The sequence below is a fragment of the Eucyclogobius newberryi genome, unplaced genomic scaffold (assembly GCF_026437365.1).
Source record: "Eucyclogobius newberryi isolate DKJ021-1_F unplaced genomic scaffold, fEucNew1.0.hap1 SCAF_22, whole genome shotgun sequence".
NCBI classification, from domain to species: domain Eukaryota; kingdom Metazoa; phylum Chordata; class Actinopteri; order Gobiiformes; family Gobiidae; genus Eucyclogobius; species Eucyclogobius newberryi.
The window spans coordinates 18,861,571-18,877,560 of NW_027315857.1; the positions used below are offsets into that span (position 1 = coordinate 18,861,571).

The window sequence follows — 15,990 nt, forward strand, 5'->3', positions numbered from 1 at the left end:
AGCGTCCTATTTTGTGCAATATTTTAAGTACTTTTCATCATCATTTTAAATAATGAATTGTCTGTTCTGAGCGTCTGCTCGTGTTCATGGAGATGCAAATAAACTTATTTGTCACACTGATCAGATCTGTGGAGAGGCGTCCCCTCACAGTTATTGTAATTATTGTATATTTTGACATTTTTGAGAAATAAAATCACCCGTGATTGTATAAATGCAAGACAAGTTTAATGTTATATTGTGGAACATTCCAGGCAATGCAATGACATCTCCATGGAGACAGAAACACATAGTGCACCTTTGTCTCATTTTCCTGTTTAGATCTGTTTTCTAAATAAATGACATTACAACTCCTGAAATCATGTGTTCATGTAGTTTCATTGTAGCAAACGAGCTTTATGTCGGGAACATGCGGAATTATTCATTATAAATTATTCATAATGCAAATTGTCATGTTTCCTGGCAGGAAGCCAGGGGTGCAACAAGGTGAAACCTCATTCGGAGGCTTGTAAAATAATTGCACTGTGCTTGTTGAGTCCTGGTTTTAGCCCAGTTTAGTCCAGATGTAGACTTGGTTTAGTCCGGGTTTAGTCCGGGTTTAGTCCGGGTTTAGTCCGGGTTTAGTCCAGGTTTAGTCCAGGATGCGTCCCGGTTCTGAACGCAGCCCTAATGAGAGAATATCGTCTTTGCACCCGCTTTACGGATCTCATTTCAGTCAGTCTGGTCCGGTTTCTGAAATCTGGGCCTAAATGTGTTCAACTAAGAAAAAGACACATAATTACAAATCAAGAACATTTTTTTTTATTAAAAAAACAAACAAATGAAACAATGAACACTTCCACTTTTCAACCCACATCAGTTTGATTGACAAACATAATTATGAAAAAGCAGAACTACAAAACATGTCCAATGTAGACAACAGAAAATACTATTTAACAAGTACTATCCGATATGTACAAGCATTAAGTTCCATATTGTTGTTATTGTTTATTATTACAGTTATAGGCAAAAGGCAAAAGAGATGAGGAGACGATGGTGTGTGCAAAAATACTTTCCATAAACTTAAAGACTCTTTCGTTTGAACCTTCTCCGGGGCGAATGTACAGGCTTTATTTTATTGTATTTAACTTATTACTCGTTGTTAAAATCTTGAAGAACATTTTTCCTTAGAGAGAAGACCCTGCTGACCACATACAAACAATATTGACGGACCAAACAGTTCCTAATCTCTATCCACGACCTCCGTTTGTGGCAGAGGAACATTAAAATCACAGACTCAGGACAGATACAGTACAAAGTCACACGCTACAGACCATCGGGACCAGAACACGTGTAAACAATGTGAAGTAAGCTAACGGGCTAACATCTTGAAATGACGGGACAAGTCTGACTTATTTCAGCCCCTAATATGACAAATATAGAACACATCGCATATTCATTTTTCGGTTTGGAGGATTTGGAGATGGAACGCGTTGGCAGTAGTTTTAATGAGAGTGAGTTTGACCGCACGAGATCGACCACGACGACAACTCACACACCAACAATCAGGTTTACTTTAAATGCAACACTAATAATTGACTTATTTTTGACTGCCGTGTTTTCTATTTTCGGTTGTGCGACAATATTCATGATACATTACATATTAGGGTCAAACTTAGTAAATGACCGTATTTTTCGCACTATAAGGCGCACTTACAAGCCTTTGATTTTCCTCAAAAAACAGCGCGACTTATAATCCAGTGCCTTATATATGGATTAATTCTGGTTGTGCTTACTGACCTCGAAGAGTTTATTTTGGTTAATGCGCCTTATACCGTAATTTCCGGACTACAAGGTGCACCTTTTTTCATAGTTTTGGCCGGGGTGCGACTTGTACTTATATTTATACTCATATACTTATACTCTGGAGTGATTTATATGTGGTATTATTTGTCATTTTCACACTTGCAACCTTATTTTATACTCCAGTGCGACTTATACTTATATTTATACGTATATACTTATACTCCGGAGCGACTTATGTGATATTAGTTGTTATTTTCTCACTTGCAACCGCATTTCATACTCCAGTGCGATTTATATGTTTTTTTCTTCTCTATTATGCATTTTTTGGCTGGTGCGACTTATACTCCGGTGCGACTTATAGTCCAGAAAATACGGTATATGAAAAATTATCGAAAATAGACCATTCATTGACAGTGCGCCTTATAGTGCGGAAAATACGGTACAACATTTCGTACATTTCCCACTTCTTTTTGACCAATTAAGTGCATTATTGCAATGTACTTTCGTTATCCGGGCCACGGCGGCATCTTATTGTGAAAGAGCGAATGGTATAAAAGCACAAATACGCGGGTTTTGATCCCCTCAGTTTGAACTTCAGCATGTAACAAAAGGAGACGCGTGCCCAGACCACAACACTGTTAAAAGTGTCAAGGGACCGTAGCAAAAAGTCAAGACAACGGCGTCAACACTATGTAGAAAACTAGTTTCGCTAATACAATACTGGAGAGTTGCAGAGGACAAGGCTGGAATCATGACGGTAAGATACATTCAATTTAGTTTTCACTCATTTCTAATCAGTACGGTGCAAATGTTTTAGAGAGATCTGGAAAAGGCGGTCGATAAATTTGCGATATTAAATTTTAGTATTTGGAATTACCAAAATAACTTATTTTTAAAACGTTTGAGTCGCTAGCCAGGGACAAGATTGTGATTTTTTGTGATTATATTATTTTTTATTTAAATTGTGTTATAAACGTTAACATAAATTTTCATCATAATCAAAAAGGAGAATTTTAAAAAAAATAATTCTTCTTTTATGCACAAAAAAACAAAAAATGGTTCAGTTAAATTAGTTTGACCAAATAGGCAAATTCAAAGCACGTAGTTTGATTTGGTGATGGGCGGATCGATACCAAATATCGAACAGGAGTATCGAATAGTCTCATTATTAGCGCAACCATATCTATATCTAAATATCTTAGATCCACCTTGGTTTCGGTATTGGATCGATATTGGGACACTTGCCATGGTACTTATGGTATCAGACCAAATAAAAAATAGCAAATTAAACACTGGTATCGCCCATCACTCGTTTGATTTGGCAGATACACATATAAAATTACTATATGTGAGTAAATTAGACTGAATTACCGCATTTTCCGGACTATAAGCACCTTTTTTCATTTATACTTATACTCTGGAGTGACTTATGTGTGATATTATTTGTTATTTTCACACTTGCAACCCCATTTCATACTCCACTGCAACTTATTTATGTTTTTCCTTCTCTATTATGCATTTTTTGGCTGGTGCGACTTATACTCAGGTGCGACGTATAGTCCAGAAAATACGGTAATTTATTTTAAAAGGTTATTTTTGTTGGCCAGAGAGATAAACAGTTTTATCCAACTAGTAGTAGTCAGATAAGGACTAGGAGTTTCTCTGTCATGGTTCAGTATCAGAGCGACAGAAAGGACTAAATGCCACTTACGGTTCAAAATCAGGTCCTTTTCAAGTTTGTGTCTCATTATTGAGATGGAAAAAGTGAATTTTCTCACAATTTCCCTCTTCATCTCCTTCAAATCCGTCTAAAACTTGCACTGTACTTCACATCGAGTCGGTTTTGCTGCACGGTTAACGACGGGATTACCGCAGCTTTTCACGCCGACCACGACTTTCAAACACAACTGCACGACCTCTTTCACATTGTAGAAAAAAAAAAAAAAGGACAATTTCTGTTTTATTTTTGCTTTACAATTGTTGACCACAGTACAAGAACTCACCACACGCACGTACACTTGTCACACTTGTCACTAAACATCTCACGACGGCCTAGATTTTGCAGGTTTTTATGTTTTTTTTTAATCCGTCCTTTAGGTCCAGGAAAATCGAAACCACGTCATGTGAAGTGATCGCTGCCCGTAATAACACACGACGGTGGCTGAACGTTTGTGCTTTATTGCGAATTAAAACAGCGGGACAAAATGTGAAAACGTACTACAGTTTGAAAATGCGTTACTTAGTTCCATCGTTATTATTTCTTGCATCATTTTGAAAGGTCCGACTGTCGACAAAAGAGGTTTTAACCAGCCACAAACGCACAGTATTGGTTAAGTGCATAGCAAATGATAGCTGCATTGATCCACCATAACATTATGACAGCATTTCTTGGAACATCCCACGGGAGCTGTTGTTTTGGAGATGCTCTGGTGGGTTTTCTCTGGGCGCTCAAGTCCCCCATTGACCTAAAACATGCACGGCAGGTAAATCCTGCAGCTAAAGCAGTCCTAGCCCGATTTAGAGTCAATTTTATCCTTGTTTATAACTTCTGTAGCTATAGTGTAGTCATTTTTCATTTTTAGACCTGGTTCAGCCCCAGTTTAGACCAGGATTAACCCCAGTTTAGACCCACTTTAGCCCCAATTTAGACCTGGATTAACCCCAGTTTAGACCCGCTTTAGCCCCAGTTTTAGACCCGCTTAAACCCCAGTTTAGACCTGGATTAGCCCAAATTTAGATCCGCTTTAGCCCCAGTCTAGACCTTTTCTTTTCTTCAGTGGTACTTTGTGAGAACCACTGAACTAGACTTTAATCAAATTAGCTCAAATCCCTGCCCACTTTCTCCTGCTTCTCACAAATCAACTCTGGAGGTATTTTCCCATAATTGATGCTAATATTTCATGGTAACAAGTGCCAAACAGAAAAGCCCCACACATGTCGTAATGTTATGGTGGATATAGATTTGCCCTGAAATCACTGACGATCACAAAACGGCACTAAAAAGGGAAAGCGAAACACACTTCAGTTTTGTATTCTTTTAGCACGGAAATTCTAAAGAGTGAAGTGGAAGCCCTTGAAATCAAAACAATTCGGAGCGGATTGTGTGACGACGTCTTTCTGACCCGGAGACATGCTCGCGTCACTAAGCATGTCAAACATGCAAAAAATACACAACCTCATTTCGAGTTTGACTTCTGTGGCGGAAAGAGTGTTTTTTTTTTTAACGGCGATTTCATGCAAGAGCGAACGGGGACGACACCTGCTGCGCGGCGACTGCTCGACAATTCACGGAAGGGCATCGGGGCTAAAACCGGGGGGGATTGGTCGCATGCAATTTCGCCCGAGGGTAGCGGAAAATGGCAGTTTGCTTTTTAACTTGTGCTGTGAGCCCCTTGGGGAACGCTCGTGAGCTCGTACTGTACATTCACGATTGCATGCAGCCTCCGCACGCACACACACACACACACACACACACACACGTGCGCACACACACACAAACAAACACACACACACTCACAACACCACACACATCCACCAGGGGGCAGTAAAGTGACAACAGTTACAGCCCGGCACTGCTCTTTCGTAGGGCGACAAAAGAAGCGGCGCTGGGCGAAAGGTCGGAGGGAGGAGGGTTCCGGAGGGTTCCGGAGGATCGTTTCGGGCGTCTCCCGTGGTTACCCCCTATGACGACGGTTTGCTGTAGCCGAACAGTCCCACGGGTAAATATTTGACGTGAGTCGGCCACTGCGCCGCCAGCTGGAAGAACTTGACGTCGTTCCACTCCACGCCGTCTATAGACACTGGAGCGAAAAGGACACGTTATTGTGGGAAATTATAGTATACAATTCAGAAACTATTTAAGGTGGACTGAAAGTGGCTTTAATTGTCGTTTACTAATCACCAAGGTGACCGAAAGCTATGTCTATATTTCTAAGCTAAAAACAGTTTTGTTTAGCTGTGCATATGACTGAAAGGATTTTTCTTTGCACTCTTCTCTTTTATGTCTTAAATTATTTACACATTACCCTTTTTTAATTGTATTTATTGTATTTATTGTATTGTATTGTATTTTATTTATTTTTTATTTTTGACATTTTAAATACTAAAAGATGTATATGGGACTATTTTGAGGTAGTACCCTACACCTTTAAATTTTAGCTTAAAAATAGCACCTTTTAAATTTATTCAAATTAAAAGGTCTTTCTTTAGAGAAATTCTCTACAATTCTAAAACTATTTTTTATTTTTATTTAGTTAATTTTATTGTATTTCTGTTTCTGTCATTTCTTTGTGATATTAATGCATTTTTCCTGCTGTGTGAAGCACTTTGAATTGCCTTGTGTATGAAAGGTGCTCTACAAATGAACTTGCCTTATATTTGGTTCACACACTTTCGACGAGCTCGTTTCCAACACATTCATTCCAATAATAAATGCTATGCTAATTTTAGATTTTTGTATTTGTGAGGCTCAGAGAAGAGGAGCTCATAAACAGGATGAACGGAATAAGTGTGAATGAAGCTAATTACAACGCCAGCTACACAGTACAACAGTGTTAAAAGATGACAAATGATGAAGTACACTGTATATTGTGTACTTCAAATAATCCAAAGTAAAATGTCACAGTAACAGCGTTGGTCTTACGGAGGATCTGATAGTCTGAGCTCATATTACGTGCGTTAAATGTATTCAACGACGGTAAAATGGCAAAACGGGCACAACTGTGATGAATAAAATGATGTGGAATGACTTGTTTTACCTTTGAGGATTGTCTGTTGCTGTTTGGCAGAGCAGATGAGTCGACTGATGCCTTCGATGATCTGACTTTTGGAGTCGACGTCCTTCTCCTTCAGCTTTTTACCCAGGAAGATGGTGGGAACTGAAGAGGTCAAAGGGCAAAACTATGATATATGTTATGGATGATTGTCGTTTATCAGCAAGTATTGTATAATGTAGTTTATGCCCCCAGTATAATGGCAGTAAAACCATCTTTAACCACCACATTATGTCTGATGTCGACCCCTTGAAGCCAACCACATTTCAATAAGTGAACGTGATGACAAGAGACCCCTGTTATAACTTTATAATTAAAACATATTGAGCAACTCTCTGTTCGTACACACTAGAGAGACTGTAGGTATAAGTATTACATGAACTGACATAATCCTTTAATCCTATGATATTGTACTTGCATTAGACCTTAAAAAACTCAAAGGTAACACAGGCTTAACAAAGATAGTTATAATACAGTTATAACACTATTACTATACATTATATTTGACTACACTGACTTTACCACATTCAAGAAAACCTCAAGATCCATTTGAACTGCTTTTAATCTTTAAATTCATCTTTTCATGTGATTTACTGGTTTTACATTTTCTATAGGCTATAATTTGTTGAATTAACTTTAAATAATTGACAGTTTTATTATTTTCTGTCTTTGGGTGTCCTGAAGACAGTAAAATGTATTATTATTAGTAATATATAGTAGTAAATAGTATAAATACGTGCTTTCTACTTCTAATTAAAGAAGAGACATTCAGAGATTTACTGGTTTTATCCTTTCTGTAGGCTATAATTTGTTGGATTAACTTCATATAATTGACTGTTTTATTATTTTGTGGAGTGTCCTAGAATGTAGTATTAGTCATATATAGTATAATAGTAGTAAATAGTATAAATACGTGCTGGATCCGTTAATTCTACTTCATAAATACAAGTGTACAATATGAAAACCAGTGGATGCTAAATATTCCACGTAAAGATATAATGTTATGACACTATTTGCTCACCCTTCTTGTTCTTCTCCTTGGTCACCACAGTCATGGCCATGGTGCTGACCTGTGGCTGTGGGTCGCTGCTGCCCCCTCCTGGCAGCCGGCTGACCTGCAGCGAGCGGAACGCACTCTTCAGGGTGTTTTTGCAGCCCGTGTCCCGCCGCTCGCCCTCTTTGCGCTTCTCGGCCAAAGAGGCGAGCCAGTAGTCCACCTGCAGGCCGATGGCGTCCACGCCGTGGGACATGCTCGGGCTCCTGGGGGACGAGCGCGGGAATTAGAGCTCGGAAATGAATAACATCTTTAATCAACCGTGTCAGCTTGGGTCAACACCGAGTCCTCTGTCAGTAAAAGCTTGTGGTTTGGAGCAGTGTTCAGACTTTGGAGGAAGAAATTTGACTTTTTTGTGTTGAATTACAATTATTAAAACATTTTATAGTTCACGTTAATCAGATTTTTCACCATTCATAAGGAATCATCTGGATTTTTTAAGGAGATAATATATAAGGAGACGTTCCAGGAAAAGCAATGACATTTCCTTGGAAACAAACAGGTGGTTTGGTGACCTCTGACCCTCCAGAATAAGAGTTACACAGATCTAGAAATGCGACTGGAACCGAAATATTGAGATGTGCATTGTTTTGTGGCAGAATCAGATAAAAAGACAGTGGGAACTACATAGATACCCTGATCCTTTGCTCCATATCAGTGCAGACAACGTAAATAAATAACTGTTATTAAACACTTTTAAAGCTAAAGTGTTCAGAATTTGGAGGAAGAAATGTGAATTTTTTTTGTGTTGAATTACAATTATTAAAACATTTTATAGTTCATGTAAATCAGATTTTTCACTGTTCATAAGGAATCATTTGGGTTTTTGTTGTTGTTTTTTTGAAGATATGCAAGATTGACAAGTTTTAGGCTGTACTGTGGAACGTTCCAGGAAAGGCAATGACAATTCCATGGAAACAAAAAGGTGATGGGTGCTTTGGTGACCTCTGACCCTCCAGCAGAAGAGTTACACAGATCTAGAAATGCGACTAGAACCGAAATATTGAGATGTGCATTGTTTTGTTGCAGAATCGGTTAAAAAGACAGTGGGAACTACGTAGACCATGATCCTTTGCTCCATATCAGTGCAGAAATATTGAGATGTGCATTGTTTTGTTGCAGAATCGGTTAAAAAGACAGTGGGAACTACATAGACCATGATCCTTTGTTCCATATCAGTGCAGACAACGTAAAGAAATAACTCATTAAGCACTTTTAAATCTTAATTCTTTGGATTGTGACAATAATGAGTCTCTGCAAAGTCTTGGCAAGGCATTTTAAAATAAAAAAGTGTAATGTCAACAGTTCTTTTAGCCTCTCAGTCTGCAAAATATCATGATAAACATTTGATCGTGCAATTTGAATATTGTTACATCCATTCACTGCACCTTTAATGTAATAAAAATACTGTACTTTCAATCTAGAGAGACAAAACCTGACAAAATCCACATACTTCAACATCACTTAAAAGGTCAGAGTGCGTGTTTCTCACCCCTGCACCGCGAGGACACTGCCCATGGACGGAGAGGACGGGGGCGTGGCCGCCTCTTTGATCATCCCGGTGGGAGAGCCGTGCGAAGGCGGCGACGTGGACGGGACCGCCAGACTCACGGCGACGCCCTCCTCTGCGTCTCCTGCGCGAGACAGAGCGAGAAACCAACGTAAGACTATCGCTCCAGTTCATCGTTTTGTGTCTGTGAATGACCCGTTAAGGCGAGGCACTTTCATCTGCAGCGTCTCGCGTTAAACCGACAATGTTTGTGGTGCAAATGTTGGAAAAAACATCAAATTGGCTTCAAATACTGTCTAACATGGAGTCAAACCAAGCAACACTTAGCAGCAACTTCAAAAATCACAATTCTAGTCGTGTAATTGTACTTTTACACATCTATTACAATGTTACTGACCTGTTGGAGACTGACACGATTCAATAAGTCCGACTTTGACCACCTGAGGACAACGTGAGACAAAACATTACAAACTAAGACTTGAGCTGAGGGAAAAAGTACTTTGAATGCAACTTGCTTACCCCAATAAACGGAATAAACTTGTGGTAAGAGTCTTCTTCTCGCCTGATTGAAAGACACTTTTGTCAGTACTGTTTATTAAATTGCGGCTGTATTTTGAGCAGTAGTTTTGTCTGTTTCTGCACTCACGTCCGGTGTTTGCAGGTGAGCATGGCCTCGGCGATGGGCAGCTGGTGCGTCACCGTGGCGCCGCTGATGTACTGCGCTATTCTGCCCGCGACGTCCAACTGGTCTGAGGGAGAGAAACAAACAGAGCGTTAATGTTTCACTCGACTGTGAAACGCCTCGGACGGAGAACTCCTGCGACGGAAACGATGGGCGAAACCTTTGGAACGCACTCTTAGCGGCAAGAAAACGGTCAGTCACAAAGACGAGGATGACACGGAATGAACTGTCAGGAACTGGGCTCGAATACCGTATTTTCCGCACTATAAGGCGCACTTAAAAGCCTTTAATTTTCTCAAAAGACAACATTGTGCCTTATAATCCAGTGCACCTTATATATGGATTAATTCTGGTAGTGCTAACTGAGCTCGAAGAGATTTTCAGTGGTACACGTTTTGTTTCGCTTAATGTGCTTTATATATGAAAAATTGTCGAAAATAGTCCATTAATTGCCTTATAGTGGGGAAATTACGGTAATAATGGACCTTTGTATAAGCATTATAACAATCACGGTTACTTTGAAAATGGACAATTTGGACAAATATATGTAAGCGACAGATGTGTTTTTGTTCCCCATCTTTGTGTCTTGTTTTTGTTTGAATTTGGTGTGTTTGAAAAATTTGAAAAATAAAATCTCGTACCCGTTTGTGGAGGCTCCGTGCGGCTGAACGCGTCTCTCCAGGAGCTGTCCAGAAACGAGGAGCTGTAGCGGTTGTCGAGGGCACCGAGATGCTTGGAAACGGGATGGGACCCTGAAAAAACATAATAAATAGAAACGAATCAGAGGCTGAATACTAATTTAATGATGGACTTTCTTCAGCTGTTGTTTTAAGTCACTGTGCAAAGACAGTTTGAATCATCTTGGGTTTAAAATAACACCACTTCCTGCATAGAACGTTTTATTCTTTAGGTTTTTACTGACATTTATTCCTCAAACTGACAGACTGACTCACAAACATGCCCCTCACTTTACCAATGAGCCACATGACACATTACTAAACAACAATTACCAATCACATGTTGATTATTTTCACACTGACAGCCACAGGAGGGCGCTCTAGGCTCTAAGCGACGCAGAAGAAGAATCTGCACTTCCTCGACCTCTGGAGTTTGTGGAGTTGTTTAGAAGTGACACAGAGGAAGAAGAATTCAATGGATTTAGTGATTTGGGGTAACATTTGTTAGCATGTTCTTTATGCTATAGTTATCTAAATAACTGTTAATATGTTACGTTAACATACCAGACACTTACCACAGTTCTGTCTGTGCGTTATGTAGTCGATTATAAAAATAATGTAATGAATCGTAATACTTCTGGACTATAAAGACTCAAAAACACACACAAAAACACCCTTTACGACAAAGACAGCAACATTATTAAATCAAAATGTTAAAAAAGAACAATTTCCGATTTTCATCCATAACATTATTTGTCAATATTCCCAATCTTGAAGCATTCGGTCAGCACATTTCAACTTTTAAATGTTTAATAATGTATGTTTAAAAGTCTCAATGTAAATAATTGTTCAGTCAACTTCTAAAATAACCCTTACAACTGCTAAAATAACCCTTACAACTGCTAAATAACCCTTATAACTGCTAAATAACCCTTATAACTGCTAAATAACCCTTACAACTGCTAAAATAACCCTTACAACTGCTAAAATAACCCTTACAACTGCTAAAATAACCCTATAACCCTTATAGCTGCTAAAATAACCCATATAACTGCTAAAATAACCCTTACAACTGCTAAAATAACCCTTACAACTGTTAAGATAACCCTTACAACTTCTAAAATAACCCTTACAACTGTTAAAATAACCCTTACAACTGCTAAAATAACCCTATAACCCTTATAGCTGCTAAAATAACCCTTATAACTGCTAAAATAACCCTTATAACTGCTAAAATAACCCTTACAACTGCTAAAATAACCCTTACAACTGCTAAAATAACCCTTACAACTGCTAAAATAACCCTTACAACTGCTAAAATAACCCTTATAACTGCTAAAATAACCCTTATAACTGCTAAAATAACCCTTATAACTGCTAAAATAACCCTTACAACTGCTAAAATAACCCTTATAACTGCTAAAATAACCCTTACAACTGCTAAAATAACCCTTACAACTGCTAAAATAACCCTTACAACTGCTAAAATAACCCTTACAACTGCTAAAATAACCCTTACAACTGTTAAAATAACCCTTATAACTGCTAAAATAACCCTTACAACTGCTAAAATAACCCTTATAACTGCTAAAATAACCCTTACAACTGCTAAAATAACCCTTACAACTGCTAAAATAACCCTTACAACTGCTAAAATAACCCTTATAACTGCTAATATAAACCTTATAACGACTAAAATAACCATTACAAACACGGAGCCCATTTCTTACCCAGCGGCACCACCAGGAAGCGCATGTGGTTGAGCCAATCGGACGTCTTGTTTGCCAGCTGCGTGACGAAGAACTGCAGAATGGCTCCCAGGTAGCTCTGACTGCCCACCACCGCCACCTTCACCGCTCTGGGCATGGACGAGTTACAGTTACAGCTGCAATAAGCATACATTACAATATATTAGCACTTACAACCTTTTGGAGAATGTCACGAAACAACCCACGGCGGAGTCGACCAGAGAGAGGGTCAGACTGCGGCGAGGAGTGGGCGGAGGAAGTACGAAAGCGGGTGAGTCATTGTGAATAAATTGCACATTGTTAATAACAAAAAGGTGTAAGTGGAAGTTTGAAATGAATGCAAATTAGGAGCAGGAAAGAAGAAGTAGTCTGGGGGTAAATTAAAATAAAACTGGTAGTGCGTAAGCCTCCCTCGTATGTCAAGATGCTTCCCGCAAAGAAAATAACCGTTACAACTGCTAAAATTATCTTTACAACTGCTAAAATAATCTTTACAACTGCTAAAATAACCCTTACAACAAAATAACCCTTAAAACTACTAAAATAACCCTCATAACTGCTAAAATAACCCTCATAACTGCTAAAATAACATTTACAACTGCTAAAATAACCTTTACAACTGCTAAAATAACCCTTACAACTGCTAAAATAACCCTTACAACTGCTAAAATAACCCTTATAACTGCTAAAATAACCCTTATAACTGCTAAAATAACCCTTATAACTGATAAAATAACCCTTATAACTGCTAAAATAACCTTTACAACTGCTAAAATAACCCTTAAAACTGATAAAATAACCCTTATAACTGATAAAATAACCCTTATAACTGCTAAAATAACCTTTACAACTGCTAAAATAACCCTTAAAACTGATAAAATAACCCTTATAACTGATAAAATAACCCTTAAAACTAATAAAATAACCCTTATAACTGATAAAATAACCCTTAAAACTAATAAAATAACCCTTATAACTGATAAAAATAACCCTTATAACTGATAAAAATAACCCTTATAACTGATAAAATAACCCTTATAACGGCTAATAATAAGTATAACTTTAATATGGTAGAATGACATATATTGTACAGTGAAAAAGTACTGCCAAGTGAGTTAAAGGCGTAGTAATTGTTTAAGCAAAAAATTAAATGGTGAGTGACTCTTTAGACTCTTTTATTTATACATTATGGTTTAAAATGAATCCATCTCCGTGCAGAATGTTCAGAGGTACGGCTTTAACCATAGAATTAGACAGAAAGTTACACACTGTGTCTTTAAGTAGCAAAGGCAACTTCAGATTTGATTACATTTTTCCTCATTTTTGTGTCTGTCCTTTGTGCGTTTTGTCCTTCTAATTGCATTAAATTCAAATCATAAACCAGACGTTACCTCCAGACAATTAATCTTACACTTGCCCTGTCATTTACCCCAATACTTCCTGGACCACAGCTTTATACTTCTACTTAAGTACTATTATTTTGAAGTAACGTCACTCTTACACGTACAGTTTTTCATGACTCACCTCAGCTTGAAATACAGACCAGGGATTTATTTCATTTTGTCGTTTTAAGGCAATTTATGTCATTATAATATATTCTCTACTAAACAATCTTTACTGGAATCTTTGCGATATTGTTAAGGATTGAAAATGAACTCACAATTTCTGTATTCTGGTGAGGACAGCGGACAGAACGGCCTGGATCTCTGCGGCTGAACACGTGCTGACCACCGGCTGCCTCTGCGTTTGGAGCTGCTCCGTCACGTACTGGAGAAACACACAATATTCATCCACAAATACAACGGAGCGCATTGGTTTGGGTGATTTTAACTCGTACAACTTCCATTAGAAAGTAAACGAGATTGACAATAACACTTATAACAATAGATTTACAGTTTAAACATTTTTTTCTTCTTTAAATGGCAGATTTTACCAATGATTTTCTTTACTTTGTCCCAATTAGGTCTTGATTTTGGTCTTAAGAATACCGTATTTTCCGGAATATTAGTCGTACTGGAATATAAGTCGCACCGGAGTATAAGTCGCACCAGCCAAAAAATGCATAATATAGAAGAAAAAAACATATATAAGTCGCACTGGAGTATGAAATTCAGTTGCAAGTGTGAAAATAACAAATAATATCACATATAAGTCGCTCCTGAGTATAAGTATAAATATAACTATAAGTCGCACCCCGGCCAAAACTATGAAAAAGGGTGCAACTTATAGTCCGGAAAATACAGTATTCATCAGACAATAGGTGAGGAAGACAGACGTAACATGCCAAAGTAATACAATTTGTCTGATATAAATGAAATGATATTGATTTGGTCTTGGTTTAGTTTTAAGTCTGTTTGACAAATACATTTAGAAAGAGTTTTAATTACCGGAAAACTGAAGTTACATCAGAAAAATAATAATAATCAGAACATTATTACATTGTAAAACATAACAAATATGTAAAAAATGTATTATTTAAATCAGTTTTCTTTCATTGTATTTCCTCATATTGTACAGCTTTTATGAGTCTTAAGGGAGCACAAGTGCCACATCAAAAACAGTCCAAAACAAGGTCTAAACCTGAAACTTAACCTGGACTAGAACAGGACAAAACAATGACAATAACCAGACCAAACTTGAGCCACATCCGGACTAAACTAGGCTCAGTTTAGTAAAAGAGTGTTGTGGTTAAAGGCAGTGGTACCTGTCCTTGCCAGTCTGTGCAGTTCACCAAAATGAGACTTTCGGGGAGGGCGGAGTCCGTCACCAGTATTTGGTTTAGTTGGTCGTACATCGCTTTCCTTAGAACCTATACACAAAATAAAAAAACACAGACAAAGATTATTTGACTGTAAAATGTGAAATTATCCTCCTTTTTTCACGGTGACAGGAGCAAACAGTCCCGCATGTTATGTTAGGTAAGGAAAATGTTATGTTATGAAGGAAAAATGATCATTCATAGAACAAATAAAGTGAATTATCTTGTAGTATTTACCCAACACACATCTGCATTAGTGTGGGCGATATTGACATAAATTAATATTCCAAATCAATTTGTTGCGTCATCTCGATAACAAAATTCAAACAATATTTTCACAAAGCATCAAGAATGTGCTAAAATGTGTCTGTGAATGTTTTGGTTGAGTACCAAGCGAATGGATTATAACAATAACTACAAAAAGAGCAGAATTATCACTTAATACCCATTTCTATGTCTTTTTGATGTAATTTTTAATAGTTTTAATGAAAGACTTCTACCTTTGCATCGCTCTAAAACATAAATCTCACCTCTGATCTGCATATTGGCATTTCCCCCATCTCAGTTAAACCCAATGAACATACAGAAACTATACAGGACGTTGTGATGTAAATTGGACAAAGTAATACATTTACATAAGAAATGCTCTGTATAAATAACCTGAGAGTTTTTGTGCCGGTGCAGATGAGTCACAGACATGAATTATTCATATCCCAGTGAATCAGAGAGGACGTAATCAGAGCTACAGGTTTATACTTTAGGAGAAGCTGTTCTCAACCAAACAAAGCCTCGATTAGATTTACCACAACACAAACTACATACTAACAACACATACTACATACTAACAACACACACTACATACTAACATACTAACACATACTAACAACACATACTACATGCTAACATACCAACAACACATTACATACAAACAACACATACTAACACATACTAAATGCTAACATACCAACAACACATACTACATGCTAACAACACATACTAACACATAC

At 37.8% G+C, this 15,990-nt stretch overlaps 1 protein-coding gene across 1 annotated transcript in view; it reads right to left on the bottom strand.

The window, feature by feature from the left end:
- Positions 1-804: 804 nt before the first annotated feature.
- The window catches only part of LOC140371472 (phosphofurin acidic cluster sorting protein 1-like), a 100,802-nt gene continuing 85,616 nt past the window's right edge, over positions 805-15,990 (bottom strand). Inside the window, exons 14-24 of the mRNA XM_072458638.1 lie at positions 14,930-15,034; positions 13,886-13,992; positions 12,208-12,362; positions 10,442-10,552; positions 9,765-9,867; positions 9,638-9,680; positions 9,516-9,558; positions 9,101-9,242; positions 7,576-7,814; positions 6,540-6,659; positions 805-5,582 (exon numbers count right to left, since the gene is read on the bottom strand). Of these exons, the coding sequence (XP_072314739.1) occupies positions 5,464-5,582; positions 6,540-6,659; positions 7,576-7,814; positions 9,101-9,242; positions 9,516-9,558; positions 9,638-9,680; positions 9,765-9,867; positions 10,442-10,552; positions 12,208-12,362; positions 13,886-13,992; positions 14,930-15,034 (1,287 nt within the window). The 3' untranslated portion in view covers positions 805-5,463. The remainder of the gene's footprint in view (positions 5,583-6,539; positions 6,660-7,575; positions 7,815-9,100; positions 9,243-9,515; positions 9,559-9,637; positions 9,681-9,764; positions 9,868-10,441; positions 10,553-12,207; positions 12,363-13,885; positions 13,993-14,929; positions 15,035-15,990) is intronic.